Source organism: Linepithema humile, chromosome 5 (genome assembly GCF_040581485.1).
Source record: "Linepithema humile isolate Giens D197 chromosome 5, Lhum_UNIL_v1.0, whole genome shotgun sequence".
Classification (NCBI taxonomy): Eukaryota; Metazoa; Arthropoda; class Insecta; order Hymenoptera; family Formicidae; genus Linepithema; species Linepithema humile.
The window spans coordinates 26363321-26379280 of record NC_090132.1 but is presented as its reverse complement, the minus strand read 5'-3'; the positions used below and the strand labels follow the sequence as shown (position 1 = coordinate 26379280).

The window sequence follows — 15960 nt, the reverse complement described above, 5'->3', positions numbered from 1 at the left end:
TGGGCATTACTTTACATTATCTAAAACTACTCCGAATTGTTCAATCATTGGAAAGTTTTAATCGCTAGTATTCGATTCAATTGTGCTTTCCGCATTTTTTTTTCTTTCTCACTGCAAAATCTAAATAAATATCAATTTTTTAGTGCAAGTAAGAAAACATAACTAATATAATTAGATATTACATCGAATAATTTTCAAAGAATAATGCTGTGTTTCAAGAAATAGATATTGATTTTCAAACAAGATGAGGAAGAAAAGGAAGTCATTTTCGCCTTCGCTCATTCATCCGCGATCTCTCTTGGTACAATTTTAAATATAAAACTCCTTACCCCACTATAACTATCCCCACACAGATCTCGCGCCTCGAGACTTTATTGTCAATGACAATACTTAATTATCATGTAGCGGTCGCATGACATGCGATTGCATTAAATATCGGTGTCTCTTGTAGTTTTGCGATAGAATAAAAATGTGCTGCTTAGATACAATCAAATTATTTTAAAGTTGGCTCATTGAGCATGACCATTTAATAAACATCAATTACAGCAAGTCGCATCGGGCAGTAGAACAGTATATTAAAAGAAGAGATGGCATATAGATTCGACACGTAGTCAATCATTTAGGTGCGATCGAATCGCGTTGCTCAAACGTGCACTTTTGACATTCTTCGGATTTTTGTGATATTTTCTTAATAGAACAATCAGTGAGCTCGTGAGAATTGTATCGTGCCAAAAATGTCGGAGAACAGAATACAAATGCTTGAAATGGTGAGTAATTATAATAAACGATTCTCATATGTTAAAGTATCTCTACTCACAACATTGATATATGGTTTTTATCTGTGAATATAAATCTGCGCTACATTTAATAATGTGCTCGTAGAATGCATAGTGTAGTATTTTTTATCAAAAAAGATATTCTTTAACAAAGTCTTTTTATTCGATTAAAAGGGACTATATTTTTTCGCGAATTGAAAGATTCAGGGAACAAATAAATAATAAAATTGTATTCATATACTTGCATTGATTTCGAATAGACATTCAATAACTTGATAATTTCACTATAAAACTTACACAAAAATATGTAACATTGACAATCGTTAGTTAACAGTTCTTAATTTCAATAAGCAATGACCATCTCCAATTATGTAAAAAATCTGTTATTGAGAAATAATAAATAGAAATCAAGCATTTGGAAGAATATTATTAAATAACACGCTAGATAATAATTGACAAAAATAATAATGTAAATATAATATTAATGTGTAAAAAGTCATGCTAATAAATGCCGCAGACATCGCTAAATCTCATATTTATTCTTGTGTTATTGAACCAAGAGTCAACGCTTATAAAACAGAGCTGCAAAATACATCTTTTTTTTGTAATGAATCTAATTGCATCAATATATACTTGTCGATATACAAATCTTCAAAGCTAAAAGCGATTACATTATTTGCAAAATGGCTACGGAATTTTAATACCTCGTGTAAGCAATAATATGGCATTTCCCGCTAAGTCCGTTAATATATATAATCATTCTGGAAAGTTCCGTGCATCTCAGTATTATCACCAAGTGTTTAACATTTAGAGTTAACCATTTAATTTTGAGTTTTATTAACTCATTAGGAACATCACGATCAATATCAATATGTGACGAAAATCAGCAGACAGACTCGAGGAGATAAGTGTGCGATATACGATATTCATCTTAACATTTTTTGGATTGTAATTTATGCTTTGGTAAAGTTAACAACATAAAATTGACAATTACAATACATCTTTGTTCTTGGATGTTAATAAAATTAAGAGCATGCGATTAGCTGATATGTTAAAGGAAGATATGTTAGCTGATTAGTTAAAGGAAAAATGTAACGAACTATTGCATAATCTCGCAACTCTTGTCGCGTTTTACATCGATCTTATTCAATTTTATACTAATTGGTGCTTTATGCTAATCAAACTGCTTTGCGCAAGTGGTATATCTACTGATAAAGGTTTAGATACTATCCATATATAATTCTTGTAATGTAAATTATTAAAACAGCAGAAAAAATCTGAGAAAACCTCTGAAGCACATGTACAGAATATCTTGGAATATCTTTACATTAGAATGTATTAGAATATCTTTATAATAATTTAAATTTAAACAGTAAATTCAGAGATCTATAAGTTCAGAGATTAAAATCAATAAAATTTCGATCGTATAGATAATATGTTCTGTGTAAATTCATCAACTCTCAATATAAAATTATATCAAAGATAAGAGATAAACAGGATCAAATGCGGAATTAACAAATGACAATATTCTTATCTTTGTAGCACCAAACAAATCTGATTTACGGCAACATGACGTTAAAAACAATTTCATCTCACAATTTCATCATTTTTCACATTTCAATATCGATCAGTTATCAAACACTAATAATAAAGATACAAATAACGAGAGTTATATAATGATAGTTTTAATGGTTTTTAAGCAACAAATAATATATTGACTTCTATAGACATGATTAATCTATGAACAATCCAACAACAGACAGAAGTTTTTTTGCGTAAATAATCTGACTATCAAAGTGTCAATACACGTAATGCTGAGCAAAACATAAAATACATATTCATAAATGTTTGAAACACAAAGTGTTTTATTTTCTAAAATAATAAAAGTAATAATACTTTGTATTTCGTATTTTAAACCATTTAATACTGGAATAATATATATTTGTTTTATTTGAAATATTTTGTTCAGTCCTAAAAAATGTCATTTATCCTGAGTGTGTTCTTCAATTTTCAGAATATAGAAAATTTGACAGACATTCCGATATCAAAAAAAACGACGAATGATACGAACAGAAATCCCGAGATCACTTACGGTATCGACGACGTCCCACCGTGGTATCTGTGCCTATTCATGGCTTTGCAGGTTTCCTAATCAAATATTACATTTATTTTCTTATTTTTCGCCCTAATCATTAGTTTGTATACATAAGAATATAACGCTCTTGGCAAAAAAAAAACCAGAAACAATTATTTTTAACGCAAAAACATAAAATAAAAGCATTAATTATTTTTGCAATCTAAAATAATTTAGCAATCATTATTTTTATACGACATAAAATAAAAATGTATAACTTTCCAGCATTACTTGACCATGATTGGCGCCATCGTTTCTATACCTTTTATTCTAACACCAGCCCTTTGCATGGCCGAAGATGATCCCGCAAGGAGTCACATTATTTCCACGATGATCTTTGTCACCGGTTTAGTAACTTTTCTCCAGACTACTATAGGATGTAGGTAAGTATTAGGGATACGCAAAAGCGGTATACAAATTTTTGTTGCCAATCACACAGTCCTAGGTATATCTTTGTACATGTTCTTTGTATGAGCATCCCTCATCGATTTCAAAATAGACAAAAAAAACATCGCCAATGCCCTCTGTTATACACATGGCCAAAGAATGTGCCCTTAATACTGTCTCTTTTTCCGTGCACGTGTTTGTTAGATAACCTTCTTTCCATTGCCATAGCTATATTAGGTGTTAAAAAATAAATACTAGACTGGCAGCACGTTAAATAGGCTTATAAAAAAAGCCATAACTATATTCTCAGTTCGTGTGAGAATGGAAGCCGATAAGACGCACATTCCCCATTGTATGTTTTCCTTATTTAATCACAGCAGAACAGGCAAACTTATTTGCAAAGCGGTCAAACTTATTTTTGCAACTTATGATGAAAGGGCGATAGATAGAAGTTTATGTCACAAACAGTTTCGATGTCTTGAAAGTGGTAATTTCGACTTGAAAAACAAGAAGCATTCTGGGCTACTGAAAAATACGATTCAACCGAAGATAGAACGTGAAAAACAGTTACAAATTCAACGTCTCATAATTCAACATTTGAATAAAAAAAAAGATAAAGAAGAGATGAAGAGATGAGATGAAGAAAATTGACAAAATATGGTCCATTTGAATTGTGCGAGAACGCTATTGCTAATCTAATCATCATTCGCTTTTCGCTATTCAATCAAGACAAACACAAGTCTTTTTGTATCAAATTGTGACCGAAAATGAAAAATGGACTTCAAGAGTAGAAACTTCTTTTATCGCTGTATCTATCTTTTACTCGAAAGACGACAAAAATAATGGTGGACAATATTGGAAAATATTTTAACTAAAAGTATTGTATTATAGATGTTATATAATAAAGAAAAGTGTTTTAAAAACAATGGAAACTTTTGCATATGTCGTATGTATTTTATTATCAAATTATTCTAGTTTGTAGTTTTTTAAATACAAAAGCCAGGCAGATTAATATTTTCTATATCAGTTTATACTCGTCTCTTTATTATTTAAAGGATTAAACTTTGCTTTAACATAAATCAATCAATTAAAAATTTTCAAAACAATATCTTATAAAAGCTTGAGTCATCTTGTAATTAAATTTTTTCCTTCGATTTTTCTGTAGTAAAAATGTCAAAATATTAATAAATTACAAATAATTGAGAAAGAAAAATTTTTGGATTAAATCTTAATTTATGACATATTTTAATATGAGACTAAATATTACACTAAATATTAAAAAATTGTTATAAATAATAATCTCCATTTATATATGTATATTTGTTATAAAAGAATCGCAAGTTGATCAAAGAATGTGTTAAAAGAACATTTGAATTTTGTGACAGGCTCTGTATGCTAATAAATATTTACAAACAAATACAAATTTGATAATGAATTTTACGCGAGTTGAAGTTTAAAGTTAATTGTGAAAAAACACTTTTTTGTTTTTTTAGATTGCCATTGGTTCAAGGTGGCACTATATCGTTCTTAGTGCCGACTTTGGCGATATTGAACCTACCACAATGGCAATGCCCCGCGCCGGAGATCCTTGATCAAATGTCCCACGAAAACCGGACTGAACTCTGGCAAATTAGGATGAGAGAACTATCGGGCGCTATAGCTGTTTCGGCTTTGTTTCAAGTAATTGTTGGATTTGGAGGTAAGCACCTCTCCATCTCCGATTTCTCTATTTCGTTTCCAATGCGTTTTGTTTTTATCGTGAAATATGGAAATCATGTCTGTGCGCAGGTATCATCGGATACTTATTAAAATTTATAACTCCGTTAACAATCGTGCCGACGGTCTCTTTAGTCGGATTGTCCTTATTTGAAAACGCAGCGGAAGCTGCGTCTCAACATTGGGGTATTGCGGCTGGGTATGTACTTATAAAAGCGAGTATAATATTCGCAATAAGATAAACTATTATCAACTCGATCGGCCCAGGCATTATTGAGTTCCGATAATCTCGGCTCTCTGGGCTCTTTGGGCTCGCGTAAAGATACACGTTTGGTCTTGCGTTGCGCGTGAACTTGGCGCGAGACACTACCGTGTCTCTTGATACTGATTGTGAGCATATAAAAATAATAATTTGTAAATGTTTCTAGAACGATAATACTGCTAACAACATGCTCTCAAATAATGGTCAATGTACCGTTTCCACTTGTAACGTATCGTAAAGGCCAAGGACTCCGTGTCATCTGGTTCGAGCTCTTCAAACTTTTTCCGGTAGGTAAAAGTGAAAAAGAATAATTCTCAATTCTATTGTACAAAGGTAACAAGAATTGCCAATGTATTTTATTTTTCTAAATTTTTTTTACTGTATGATTTTACATCAATCCAAGCTCTTTGAATGTTTTCTCCCAACCTTTTTCTGATTTATATATATATATATATATAAAATATTATTGTAGAAAAATTCTGTGTACGTTTACGAGACTGCAGATCATCGCAGATTATAAATTCATGTACGTGAAGCGTATATTATATATATGTATATCTAAATTGAAGCTTTGCGCACGCAGGTTTTATTGACGATAATTATCATGTGGATAATCTGCACTATATTAACGGTGACCGATGCGTTACCGTTCGGTCATCCCGCCAGATCTGACAGTAAGCTGAAAATTATAAGCGATTCACCCTGGTTTCGAGTACCGTATCCTGGCCAGTGGGGTGTACCCACCGTGACGTTATCGGGAGTGCTTGGTATGCTAGCAGGAGTGCTAGCATGCACGGTGGAGTCGATTAGCTATTATCCAACCACCGCAAGAATGTGCGGTAAGTACATTTAGTCCACCTTAGAACTATTTTATTTTAGAATCTCAATGTAGAATTCTTTATATTCTTTCTTGCAATCCCAAGTTTATAGAAGTTTTAAGATATGTAATAATTAAAATCTCCTCTCCTTCTTCTTTAAACAATTATAAATTGAAAATAAAATAAATGTGAAATTATATTCTCTCGTATAATTTGTCAAATAATTTTCAGGAGCACCGCCGCCGCCAATTCATGCAATCAATCGTGGTATCGGCATCGAAGGTTTTGGCACAATGTTAGCCGGACTTTGGGGCAGCGGCAATGGAACAAACACATTCGGCGAGAACGTCGGCACGATAGGTAAAAAATATTTTGCAAGATGTTGTAATGTCATAGCTAACGAAACATAATGCTTGCGAAAACAATTAGGAGTCACCAAAGTAGGCAGCCGCAGAGTCATACAATGGGCATGCTTCTTGATGATCCTGCAAGGTGTGATTAGCAAATTCGGCGCGGTGTTTATTATAATTCCCGAGCCGATAGTCGGCGGAATATTCTGCGTGATGTTTGGAATGATTTGTGCTTTCGGTGAGTTTTCTTACGTGAAATTAACTTTGCACGTTCTATCGCCAAATAATTCGACCGAAAATAACAATATCAGAGCGCGATAAAACATGCTTTAGACCTTGCATCGTGTGCCAAATTGCGACATCAATAAGATTAGAAATATGTAAAATCGGTCATGAGCAAATAAGAAACTGACAATATTATTCCGTGAAATTATTGTGATTTGACGATGTATTTTAAATTCCATAGCCGATACGAATTTACACGTAATGTACACTCTCTCATGCAATACACCTTTTAATGCTAATTAATTGGAGTTAATCAATTAAAAAAAGTAATCTATTCTGCTGATAAGTAGTAATATTATACATATAAACTTAATACTTCTATTATATAACTGGCTAACAATAACATCGTTAATTTTATTCTTACATAAATATTTACTCAAGAAATATGCTGTATTATGCACATACCGATACGTCATGATAACGACATTATGTTAAAAATTCATGATTGATGCAATTTTACATTTGCTTACAACGCTAGTTAAATTAGCGTAATTGCCGTTCACGTAGAGTCAAAGGAAACTTTGTTCATTAAAAGAATCTTTTCATAATTCTTTCTTTCATATTTTCATAATTTTTTTAGGTCTGTCGGCGTTACAATATATAAATCTGAATTCCCCGAGAAATCTATTCATTCTAGGCTTGTCCATGTTTTTCCCTTTGGTGAGTACATTTTCGTTAATGCACTTGCATACTCGATTATACCGGTTTTCATTATTTATACACATAAAATATTACGCTTTTACGTTCATATGCATACTAATGTAGGTAATGTCGAAAATATATAATAATTAATTTATTGCCTGTTTTCAGGTTCTGTCAAAGTGGCTGATTAAATTCCCGGACGCGATACAAACGGGAAACGCTATAGTGGACAGTGTATTCACTGTTTTACTCAGCACCACTATTTTAGTCGGCGGTGCATTAGGTTGTTTCCTGGATAATATCATTCCAGGTATCTATGATTATATGAAGATCATTGTAACAAAATATTAGTATAATTTGATTTATTTATGTGAAATCAAGGCAACGCCAAAGATCGTGGATTGGAGGCTTGGGCAAAAGAAATGGAATTGACGACCGGTCGTGCGGCTGATAAGAAAGCTGATGTAGTGATTGATACCGAATACGTCTGGAATACCTTCGATTTCCCTTTTGGAATGAGTTTGTTGAGAAGGTATTATCTTATAACATAGCTTTTAATTCGTTTTTATATACGTGTGAGAACAGCATTTTATGATAAATATTTTTTTTCAGATGGAAATGGACTTCTTATATCCCGTTTTCGCCCACATACAAAAAATGGTAAATGTGTCCCCAGTAAACACAAAGTAACAGTAACATAACATTAATGTTATAATTTTCCACTCAATATAAGTGTTACAAGGCATATTATTATTGCAGTTAAGTAGGAAACATTGACGTTATGTTATTATTAGCTTGTGTTTACTGGGTCATTATTTTAAAAGCGAATAATTCAACTACCTCATATACGTACGCCTATTTATCGTAAAATATATGTATTGTAATTAAAAATATGTAACATAAAAAATTTTAGATATATTATAACATTAAAAAATTTTATAAAACACACACATCTGTGTGTATTCAATTCAGTTGTTCACCTACTACAAAGTTCATATTTACATATGACAATTTTATTTTTATTTTTAAGATATAAAGATAAAATTGGCATTATAATTAATATATCATTTATTGGGCTCATAGAGCATGCGATATTTATGCGAAATATACTATAATAATTGCTATTGTTGGCAATAATTGTGTAAAAAAATTAATTTTAATATCGTAAGACAGTTAAATTTAATGATTTAAAAAGTGTATATTTTTAATCAAATTTTTGAGTTTTTAAAAATCGTAATAATAATCAGTGCAAATCGAGAAACTTTGTGAACTTTTTGAAATGTGAATAATGTATAATGATTATCTCTTATGAAACGTATTATGAACATTATGAAACGTATACATAAGTTTGTGTTAAAAAAATTAAAAATTGTAATATATTTATTTATTGTATTATTTTTAATTATATTGCATTGAACTATAAAAAGAAATTTATTTTCTTGTTCAACTATGCCATATTTATATTCAAAAAAATTAAATGATGTAGAAAACAGGTGTTCACTCAATGAGCGCCTATTCATGCCCTATCTACACCGAAGGATAATCCTACTTGTGGCTCATCCGACCACTTTCGCTCGTCTACACTAAGTACAATTTTAGTGTTGTTATATTGGTACCGTTGACTTTAAAACCGGTAATAATTTCAGTACCTAGCCTATAAAACAAACTTTCATCCGATTTGAGGTAACCCGAATTGTTATTCTGTTCGACAGAAGATTATTTTTTATAGAAATATCTTTGCTTTTTATATGCAAATATTCTGATGAATGATTTGCTTTTTTGAGTTGGTACGATTGGAAACCAACTTCAGTATGATTTTCGGTCGTCTACATTACTCGCTCGGATGAGCCACAAGTAGGATTATCCTTCGGTGTAGATAGGGCATCAATGATTACACGACTGTTTTGATTTCTATCAACATCCTGTAGATCAGAACAGTTTGATATAGTGTAGTATAGTGAGTGTAACCAGTACGAGCGAGTAGTGTTGTGAATTACCGGTTTCTTGTTTTTATATAATAAATACAAATACGAAAATTTGTAAACAATGGCTACTTCTACTGATGTTGCTACGGTATGTTCATAGATACATTTACTGATTTATATATTATAAATATACAAACATTTTATATTTTAGCACAATATAACCTTAAAAAAATAATATAGACTGGTATTAAAATTAAAACACATATTTTATTAGTTAAAAGATATCAATCATATTGCTAATATAATATTATATGCGTGTTGATTACGAAAAATAAATTTTATATGCTTATAATTTTTAGATAAGAGCACAGAGATATTTAAACGAACCGATCGTAGAAAGATGCAGACATCTAGCTATATTGATAAACGAATCAAGCACAACAGAACTGCAGCTTGTTTTTCCTCTACTGATAGACTCGTTATTCGGAATAGTAGATAATATTGGATGGTGTCTGCACAATATTACAAAACAGAATCCATTGGAATTTGAAACATTGTGCCATTTCCTTAGCCCACAAGGAGCAATGTTCTCTTTGTGCTACAAATTACTTCCAGACTGTTACTTGAAATACAACTTTCCAGTGTCATATCTTCCTGTACGTCCAAAAATTAAATTTATGCTGCATATAAATATTGCTTTACATATATTGCAATTATAAGTATCTGAATGTTTCTTATTTTAGTCAAAAATACGTTCCATGTTGGAGGAAGCAGTAATATCACCATTTTATCTGGATAAAATTAAAGATGATCAAGGAATACGTGTTCCTTCAGCCTTATCTATGAGTATCCTTTTTATGTATTATTATATACTGTAAGATTATGTGTCTTATTAACATGGAATATTCCTTAATATAAACACATATCCCTTCGAGTACTATATTTTTCATTTTGCGTATCATCTGACCAATCCTTGGTTGCAACAGCAGGAGAATATATGGGCAAAATATGATACAGTTTATTTTGAATTAGCAAACTGTTATTTGAATCATTTTCTTCCCAGAGATAATTCTACAGTTCTGCCAATGATTGGACCGTACATAAAAAAAACTCCACCAAGAAAATTAACGCAATCACCTGAATTTAGAAGGTACGAATAATGCTTGATATATCTATTATGAAACATAGGTTGCTTAAATAACAGATATGCTTTATTCATATATCTTGCATTTCAATTAGAGATTGTCATAGATTGCAAACTCCGAGACTTCTGAGAACGTCCATATTATCACCAGGATCATCAAGTCCTGGATCGAGCGTTCCGCAACAGCAGTGCTTACCACAAGTGTGGAGAAGCGAGACTGTAGTACAGGTTTTTCTTGATTTTTGGTTGGAATATACGGAAAGCCAGCAATTGACTCAATTAAGTACATCTTATCTGACTTCCATACCGCGGCGAGTAAGTTTTTTGTGCACAATGAATCAAAAATGAAATATGAAAAAGTAAATAAACGTGAGAATAATTTTTGTTCTTTTGAAATATGAATTCGTAATTTCGAATTTCAGGATAGCATACATTCCGGGGAACATATACGTCTTGTAAGACAATTTATAAAAACGTTACATGAATTTACAAATAGTGCTACAGGCGACAAGAGCGCGATGGATGAATTAAAAAGGTATTGAAATATTAACAATATATTTTACGTTGCATAATTTCTTTTACAGTTATTTTCTAAACGTTATTTTCTTTTATTTGTATCTGCCAGAATAATTCTTCCTTCGGTTCAGGGAAAAATATATACTTTTCTACGAAAAGCAATATATCACTGGCCATTAGATGGCTCATTTAGATTAGTATTGGAGGCTTGGTTGAGTTTTATTCAACCATGGAGATATACTCCGGGAATAATGTACACTAACGAAGGGTAAGTGTATACGCATATGCATTAATACCGCCCAAGTGTTCAATGTATTCATTGTATTATTTTCAGTAAAATAGAAGAAGAAGAAAGAGGCAAAATCTACGACACCAACAGATGGATTTCTTTTGTCGCTAATAATCTGTTAGCGTACACGGCTGTATTTCAACAACTGCTTCCACGTTTCATGAGGACTGATCTAGTAGCGCCTAAGAATGCGACAATGTTATACAGAGTTACAAAAGTATGCACACTCTTCCACTTTGGTATACTATTCTCTTTTAGTATATTGTTCAAAAACATATATATTTCTGTATTCTTTTTACAGGTATTTTCGCAACTGCATTTAGCAAGAATGATATGCGAAGTGGAGAGCTGTATAGACGATGTAGGTTTAAGCAAAGGTCGACTAACTACCAATCAGTGGACATCGGTTGTTCGACAACAGATTCTCGAATTAGAAGGACCGACTTATCAATATGTACCTATGTTTTCTCCAGCCATCACTTCACAGGTATTTTCCACCCTTTGTACTCTTTTTATTGGCATTTCTTATGGACTTGTGTTCTAGGTCGTATGGTTTTTGAGCACTATTAAACAGGCGCATTTGACGGCGACGAGTTTGGTCGAAGCTCTAGAAAACAGAAGAAAGGGAAAGCGCTTTCTATTATCACTATGGGAATATTTTAATAGCGAGAGCTCTTCGGATGATATCAATATAGAAGAACGACGACGCGTTCCTTATTATTTGGCCACCGCCCAACAGCAATTGATAGATATATTTCAAGTGATTAAGATTTCTCAAGTCTCGAAAATTTATACCGTATAACGAATCGTATTCATATTAATGTAAATAGCATGTGTACAATCATGAATGTTATAGATCAAACTCGAAGACATTCCGCAAGTTGCTATAGTGGCGGATCAAGAATATCATGATAGTATTTTGTCTACTTCTTTCTGTCACCAATCACAGGTACGAATCAAATTTAAGACTATTTTATTGAAATACGTTTTTATCAATTTTTCCACTAATTAAGCGCAATTGATATTCAGATGGAGTCTAGTTTTGACACCAGTAAACCAGGTACTTTTGTACCACTACAAGAAGGTAGACAAACGTGTCGATATATCGAATATATGGGCGATCCGGAGTTGCAGCCGGTGCGAACGAATGAATGTGGTTTTCTTGTTAGAAACTTTTACAAGTTATGCTGTTATATCAATCTTAAGGTATTATACGAGTATATTTTTAAAGCGCAACTGTGCTTATTGTGCTATTGAATTTGATTATTCTTTATTTACTATTCGCTTATCATTATTTTTTATTATTCGGTTTTAGTATCGATATGAGATAATCGCGTTGTACAACAGACGAAATTTCTTGGGTAGTATAAGTCGGCAATTCTTGGTGCCTCCTACCACGGTCGTGAAATTACCCAAGCGAACTCCAACTGGATTTACTAGTGGCTACGAGGAACGATTGCCAGCGCGATTAAGTCTACGACCTTTAGCCAATTACACCTTCCTTTTGAGTGTGCTATTCGGTATACTTATCGCGTGGCTTACAAAGTACGTAATTCAACAAGATCTTTGTGATGTCACGAAATGAAATATGTTCTTACAATAAGTCTCATATTACTCCATGCACTCAAAAAAAAAATTTTTTTTTTTTTTTCTTACAGTTACAGCCCCTTCACGTTCTTGGGATTTGCATTTTGGGTGTGGATTATGTACATAATTATACGTGCAGCGTTGCAACATTGTTTTCCATCTAGCACAAACACTTTTAGACCAAACGTGAGCACATTTCCCATTAACCGATGATATTTTCGACTTTAAGATGACGATTATAATTCTCTGTAATCAGTGTGTTAAACAAAACATACTTACAGATAATGAAAAACGATTTTGGATACAGGTTTTTGTAAAAGCTATGAATATATATATATATATATATATATGAATATATACTATTATAAATAAATATATATATTATTATTATTTTGTAACAGCATTGTGTGTGAGCCATTTTAAATATATTTATTTATATCATATCAGCGAGAAACGTTTGCGTTTATTACAAAAATATAACATATAACATATATATAAAACGTTTAATTACTTTTTCTCCCTTGAAATCTTTATTTTAATACGTTGTAGGTGTTAATCAATTCTGGGATTAAAAAAAAAAAGTAAGATTTATTAAAATAACTACAGCGTAATTATTTATATGACAAATTTTTTTATATGTTTTTATGTATGTTAATGACGTCAATGATGTAAATCTTAAATAAAACATCTTTAAGACGTTCTAAAAAGGATATTTTTTCGGACTTCCGGATAAACATTCTAAATAAGACATCCTCTCTTTAGTAGTAACTACGCGAATAAATTTTCTGAATTGTTTTTGAGTCGTGTATTTAAAAAATAATATGTTATTTTATTTAAATTTGACTAAAACTTGTATCTCATTAAAATTTATAATGTTCCAAAACTAGAATTAAATATAAACACTTCCAAAATATGTAAGAGATAATGTGAGGACGTTTTCACCTGCGTTATGTATTACAGTTATTACGAACAATATAATTGACATCAATTAGATCTCTTTCTCTCTCTTTTTCTCCCTTCTTTTCTCCCATGAGGAGATGTCATTCAATTATAATGTAAATTAAGCTTAATTGCTTCGTATTCATCAAGGAATTCGCAGTAAGTGCTACGCGATATCTGTTCGTGTGGTCTAAGATCGCTATTTCATTTTATATGTACAATGATATTAACAATTGTTAATTCATTAGTCGTCTCGCGTGTATCGGAAGCAACAGAAGCGCGAAAACGATCACCCCCGCGATCTGCTTTTCGCCAGCAGGAAACTTAATCAACCTGATGTATGCACTGGGAAAATAAGCTCGCGCCTCATTAGATAAATTGAATCCGAAAACTGATGCGAATCGTCGATCGATGAGGCACTGTAAAGAGGATTAAAGGTCTGCGCAAACCGATGCGGTACGCGAAAAACAGCCGTACACGTAATCGATTCTTCTAATCATTGTAAAACAACTCGCTTTCAAACGCTTGAGTTAATCGCGCGTACGTGCGGCTGCATCAGTGAAAAGTAAAATTTAAAATGTTCGAACAAAAAAGTAAAATTTAAAATCTTCGAATATAAGAAATAAATTTGATTTTTGTAATTCTTACATACACACACCTAAACAGAATTTAAGTATCTTCAATTGTAGAATGGAAGAATCTATTTAATTGTCGTTATCGAATCATATCACTTATTAAGAAAAATTCCTATCGTTCTTAAAACTCGTAAAATAAGTAAATTTTAAAAATATCTATAACAATAATAAAGAAGATCTGGAAAAGATAGAATTTTAAAGAACTGATCTTTATATTTTTTCAAGAATCAAGTAATACAAATCATTTTTGCTTTCGAAGATTAGAAATTAAATCTCGTGCAAAATAAATATCCATTTTACGAATTTTATTTCCTTGCTTAATCTTTATTTTCTGTAATTGTATAAATAATCGAGATTGTTTTCGTTTATAAATAATTCATGTTTCACCTACACACGGACGTAGGAAGATATAGAACTATTTCTTTAACAAAAAAAAATAGCGTGTTATGTGTTAATTTATATACTTTCGCGTCACGCAGCTTGTAATAAAAGTAAATGACTGCTCATTGTGCGCCAGAAGGAGGCGAGCTTTTAATTGGATCTTTTTAGATATCGCACTGTGGTCTGTGCGCTTTTATGATGCTGTGACCTCTCGCACGCGTCTTCTCCAGGTGTTCACTAGATGAGAAAAAACGGCTGTTTTTTATGACTTCCGCGATAAGTAAAGCTCATGTTACTCCATGTCAGCCACGCTTTGTCTTGACTTTGTAAAACCTCTGCTTGTTCAAACATTTTTATGAGCTCCATTTATAAATTCGGATATGTTTATTTACGTAAAAAAATCAATACATTATCTATCCTTGACTTTTCTCTTCTCCCCCTTTCTGTCTCTCTCTTTCTCTCTATCTTTCAATATAATGAATGAAATTATACTATTAATATAATATAATTAAATGTCAGTTTCTTTAATGGAATTGTCAACTGTGTTCATGCGCGTGTTCGAGTATAAGGATATTAAGTAAAACACTGTAATTATAGAACCACGAAAATGTACATTGTCATGAACAGAACAAGATTGGTTGTGTAACAAAACAAACACGAAACTGAATATGACACACTTTCAAAAATAGTTTTCAGCCATTTTTTTTTCTTTGGAACGTTTCCCATTACGAAATTAAGTTAAAGAAATTCTATGTATATAATTATAATTTTATTAAAATTAAGTAATTATATTAATAGAAAATTAAATTGAGATTGAATCAGTACATAAGTTATAAAATATGCACACTTATAAGAATTTTGAAATAAAATAATTGAAATATAATTTATATTTTTATTAATTTGGTATACATTTTTTTCATAATAACCAATTATTATTTCACTTCTATTCAACTGCTTTACTGTAATTTGATTTCAACTTGAAAATTGTTCGTAACAAACGTATGATAAATGCGCATTTTATGGAGTAATCTGATATTTAACTATCGGCAAATAAATTTTCTTACATAAAGGAACACTAAGAGAAATATTATTTTTTCATTAATTGGTGGATTCAACGATCGGAGGCACAGCACTGAATTTAAACTCACGTCCCGGCAACGCATTAGTCGTATTA

At 31.6% G+C, this 15960-nt stretch overlaps 2 protein-coding genes across 6 annotated transcripts; both read left to right on the top strand.

Annotated features, from left to right (window-relative positions):
• Positions 1 to 197: 197 nt before the first annotated feature.
• On the top strand, positions 198 to 8318 carry LOC105671007 (solute carrier family 23 member 1). 4 transcript variants are annotated; one of them, XM_012364818.2, is made up of 13 exons: positions 432 to 767; positions 2791 to 2919; positions 3136 to 3293; positions 4791 to 4996; positions 5086 to 5212; positions 5442 to 5562; positions 5859 to 6114; positions 6325 to 6453; positions 6523 to 6681; positions 7309 to 7388; positions 7539 to 7680; positions 7752 to 7902; positions 7983 to 8318. In XM_012364818.2, the coding sequence occupies exons 1-13, from the start codon at positions 735 to 737 to the stop codon at positions 8032 to 8034; spliced, it is 1743 nt and encodes a 580-aa protein (XP_012220241.1). In that variant the 5' UTR covers positions 432 to 734; the 3' UTR covers positions 8035 to 8318. The 4 variants fall into 4 exon arrangements, with proteins under 4 accessions (XP_067211123.1, XP_012220242.1, XP_012220241.1 ...); XM_067355022.1 differs by lacking the exon at positions 7983 to 8318 and having other exon boundaries at positions 198 to 767; positions 7722 to 7850; XM_012364819.2 differs by lacking the exon at positions 6523 to 6681 and having other exon boundaries at positions 427 to 767.
• Positions 8319 to 9262: 944 nt separating this feature from the next.
• Positions 9263 to 13824, top strand: LOC105671006 (sphingomyelin phosphodiesterase 4). Of its 2 annotated transcripts, none has more exons than XM_012364817.2 (14): positions 9263 to 9443; positions 9655 to 9951; positions 10039 to 10141; positions 10220 to 10445; positions 10547 to 10754; positions 10862 to 10974; positions 11065 to 11223; positions 11290 to 11461; positions 11546 to 11731; positions 11789 to 12004; positions 12101 to 12193; positions 12274 to 12450; positions 12560 to 12789; positions 12903 to 13824. In XM_012364817.2, the coding sequence occupies exons 1-14, from the start codon at positions 9417 to 9419 to the stop codon at positions 13042 to 13044; spliced, it is 2349 nt and encodes a 782-aa protein (XP_012220240.1). In that variant the 5' UTR covers positions 9263 to 9416; the 3' UTR covers positions 13045 to 13824. The 2 variants fall into 2 exon arrangements, with proteins under 2 accessions (XP_012220240.1, XP_012220239.1); XM_012364816.2 differs by having other exon boundaries at positions 10535 to 10754.
• The last annotated feature ends 2136 nt before the right edge of the window (positions 13825 to 15960 follow it).

Coding starts and splice junctions, on each gene's coding strand:
- LOC105671007 (XM_012364818.2), top strand. CDS start 735: ATGTCGGAGAACAGAATACAAATGCTTGAAATG. Junction 2,920..3,135: donor GCCTATTCATGGCTTTGCAG/GTTTCCTAATCA, acceptor ATAACTTTCCAG/CATTACTTGACCATGATTGG. Junction 3,294..4,790: donor CAGACTACTATAGGATGTAG/GTAAGTATTAGG, acceptor TTGTTTTTTTAG/ATTGCCATTGGTTCAAGGTG.
- LOC105671006 (XM_012364816.2), top strand. CDS start 9,417: ATGGCTACTTCTACTGATGTTGCTACG. Junction 10,975..11,064: donor GCGATGGATGAATTAAAAAG/GTATTGAAATAT, acceptor TGTATCTGCCAG/AATAATTCTTCCTTCGGTTC. Junction 12,790..12,902: donor CTTATCGCGTGGCTTACAAA/GTACGTAATTCA, acceptor TTTTTCTTACAG/TTACAGCCCCTTCACGTTCT.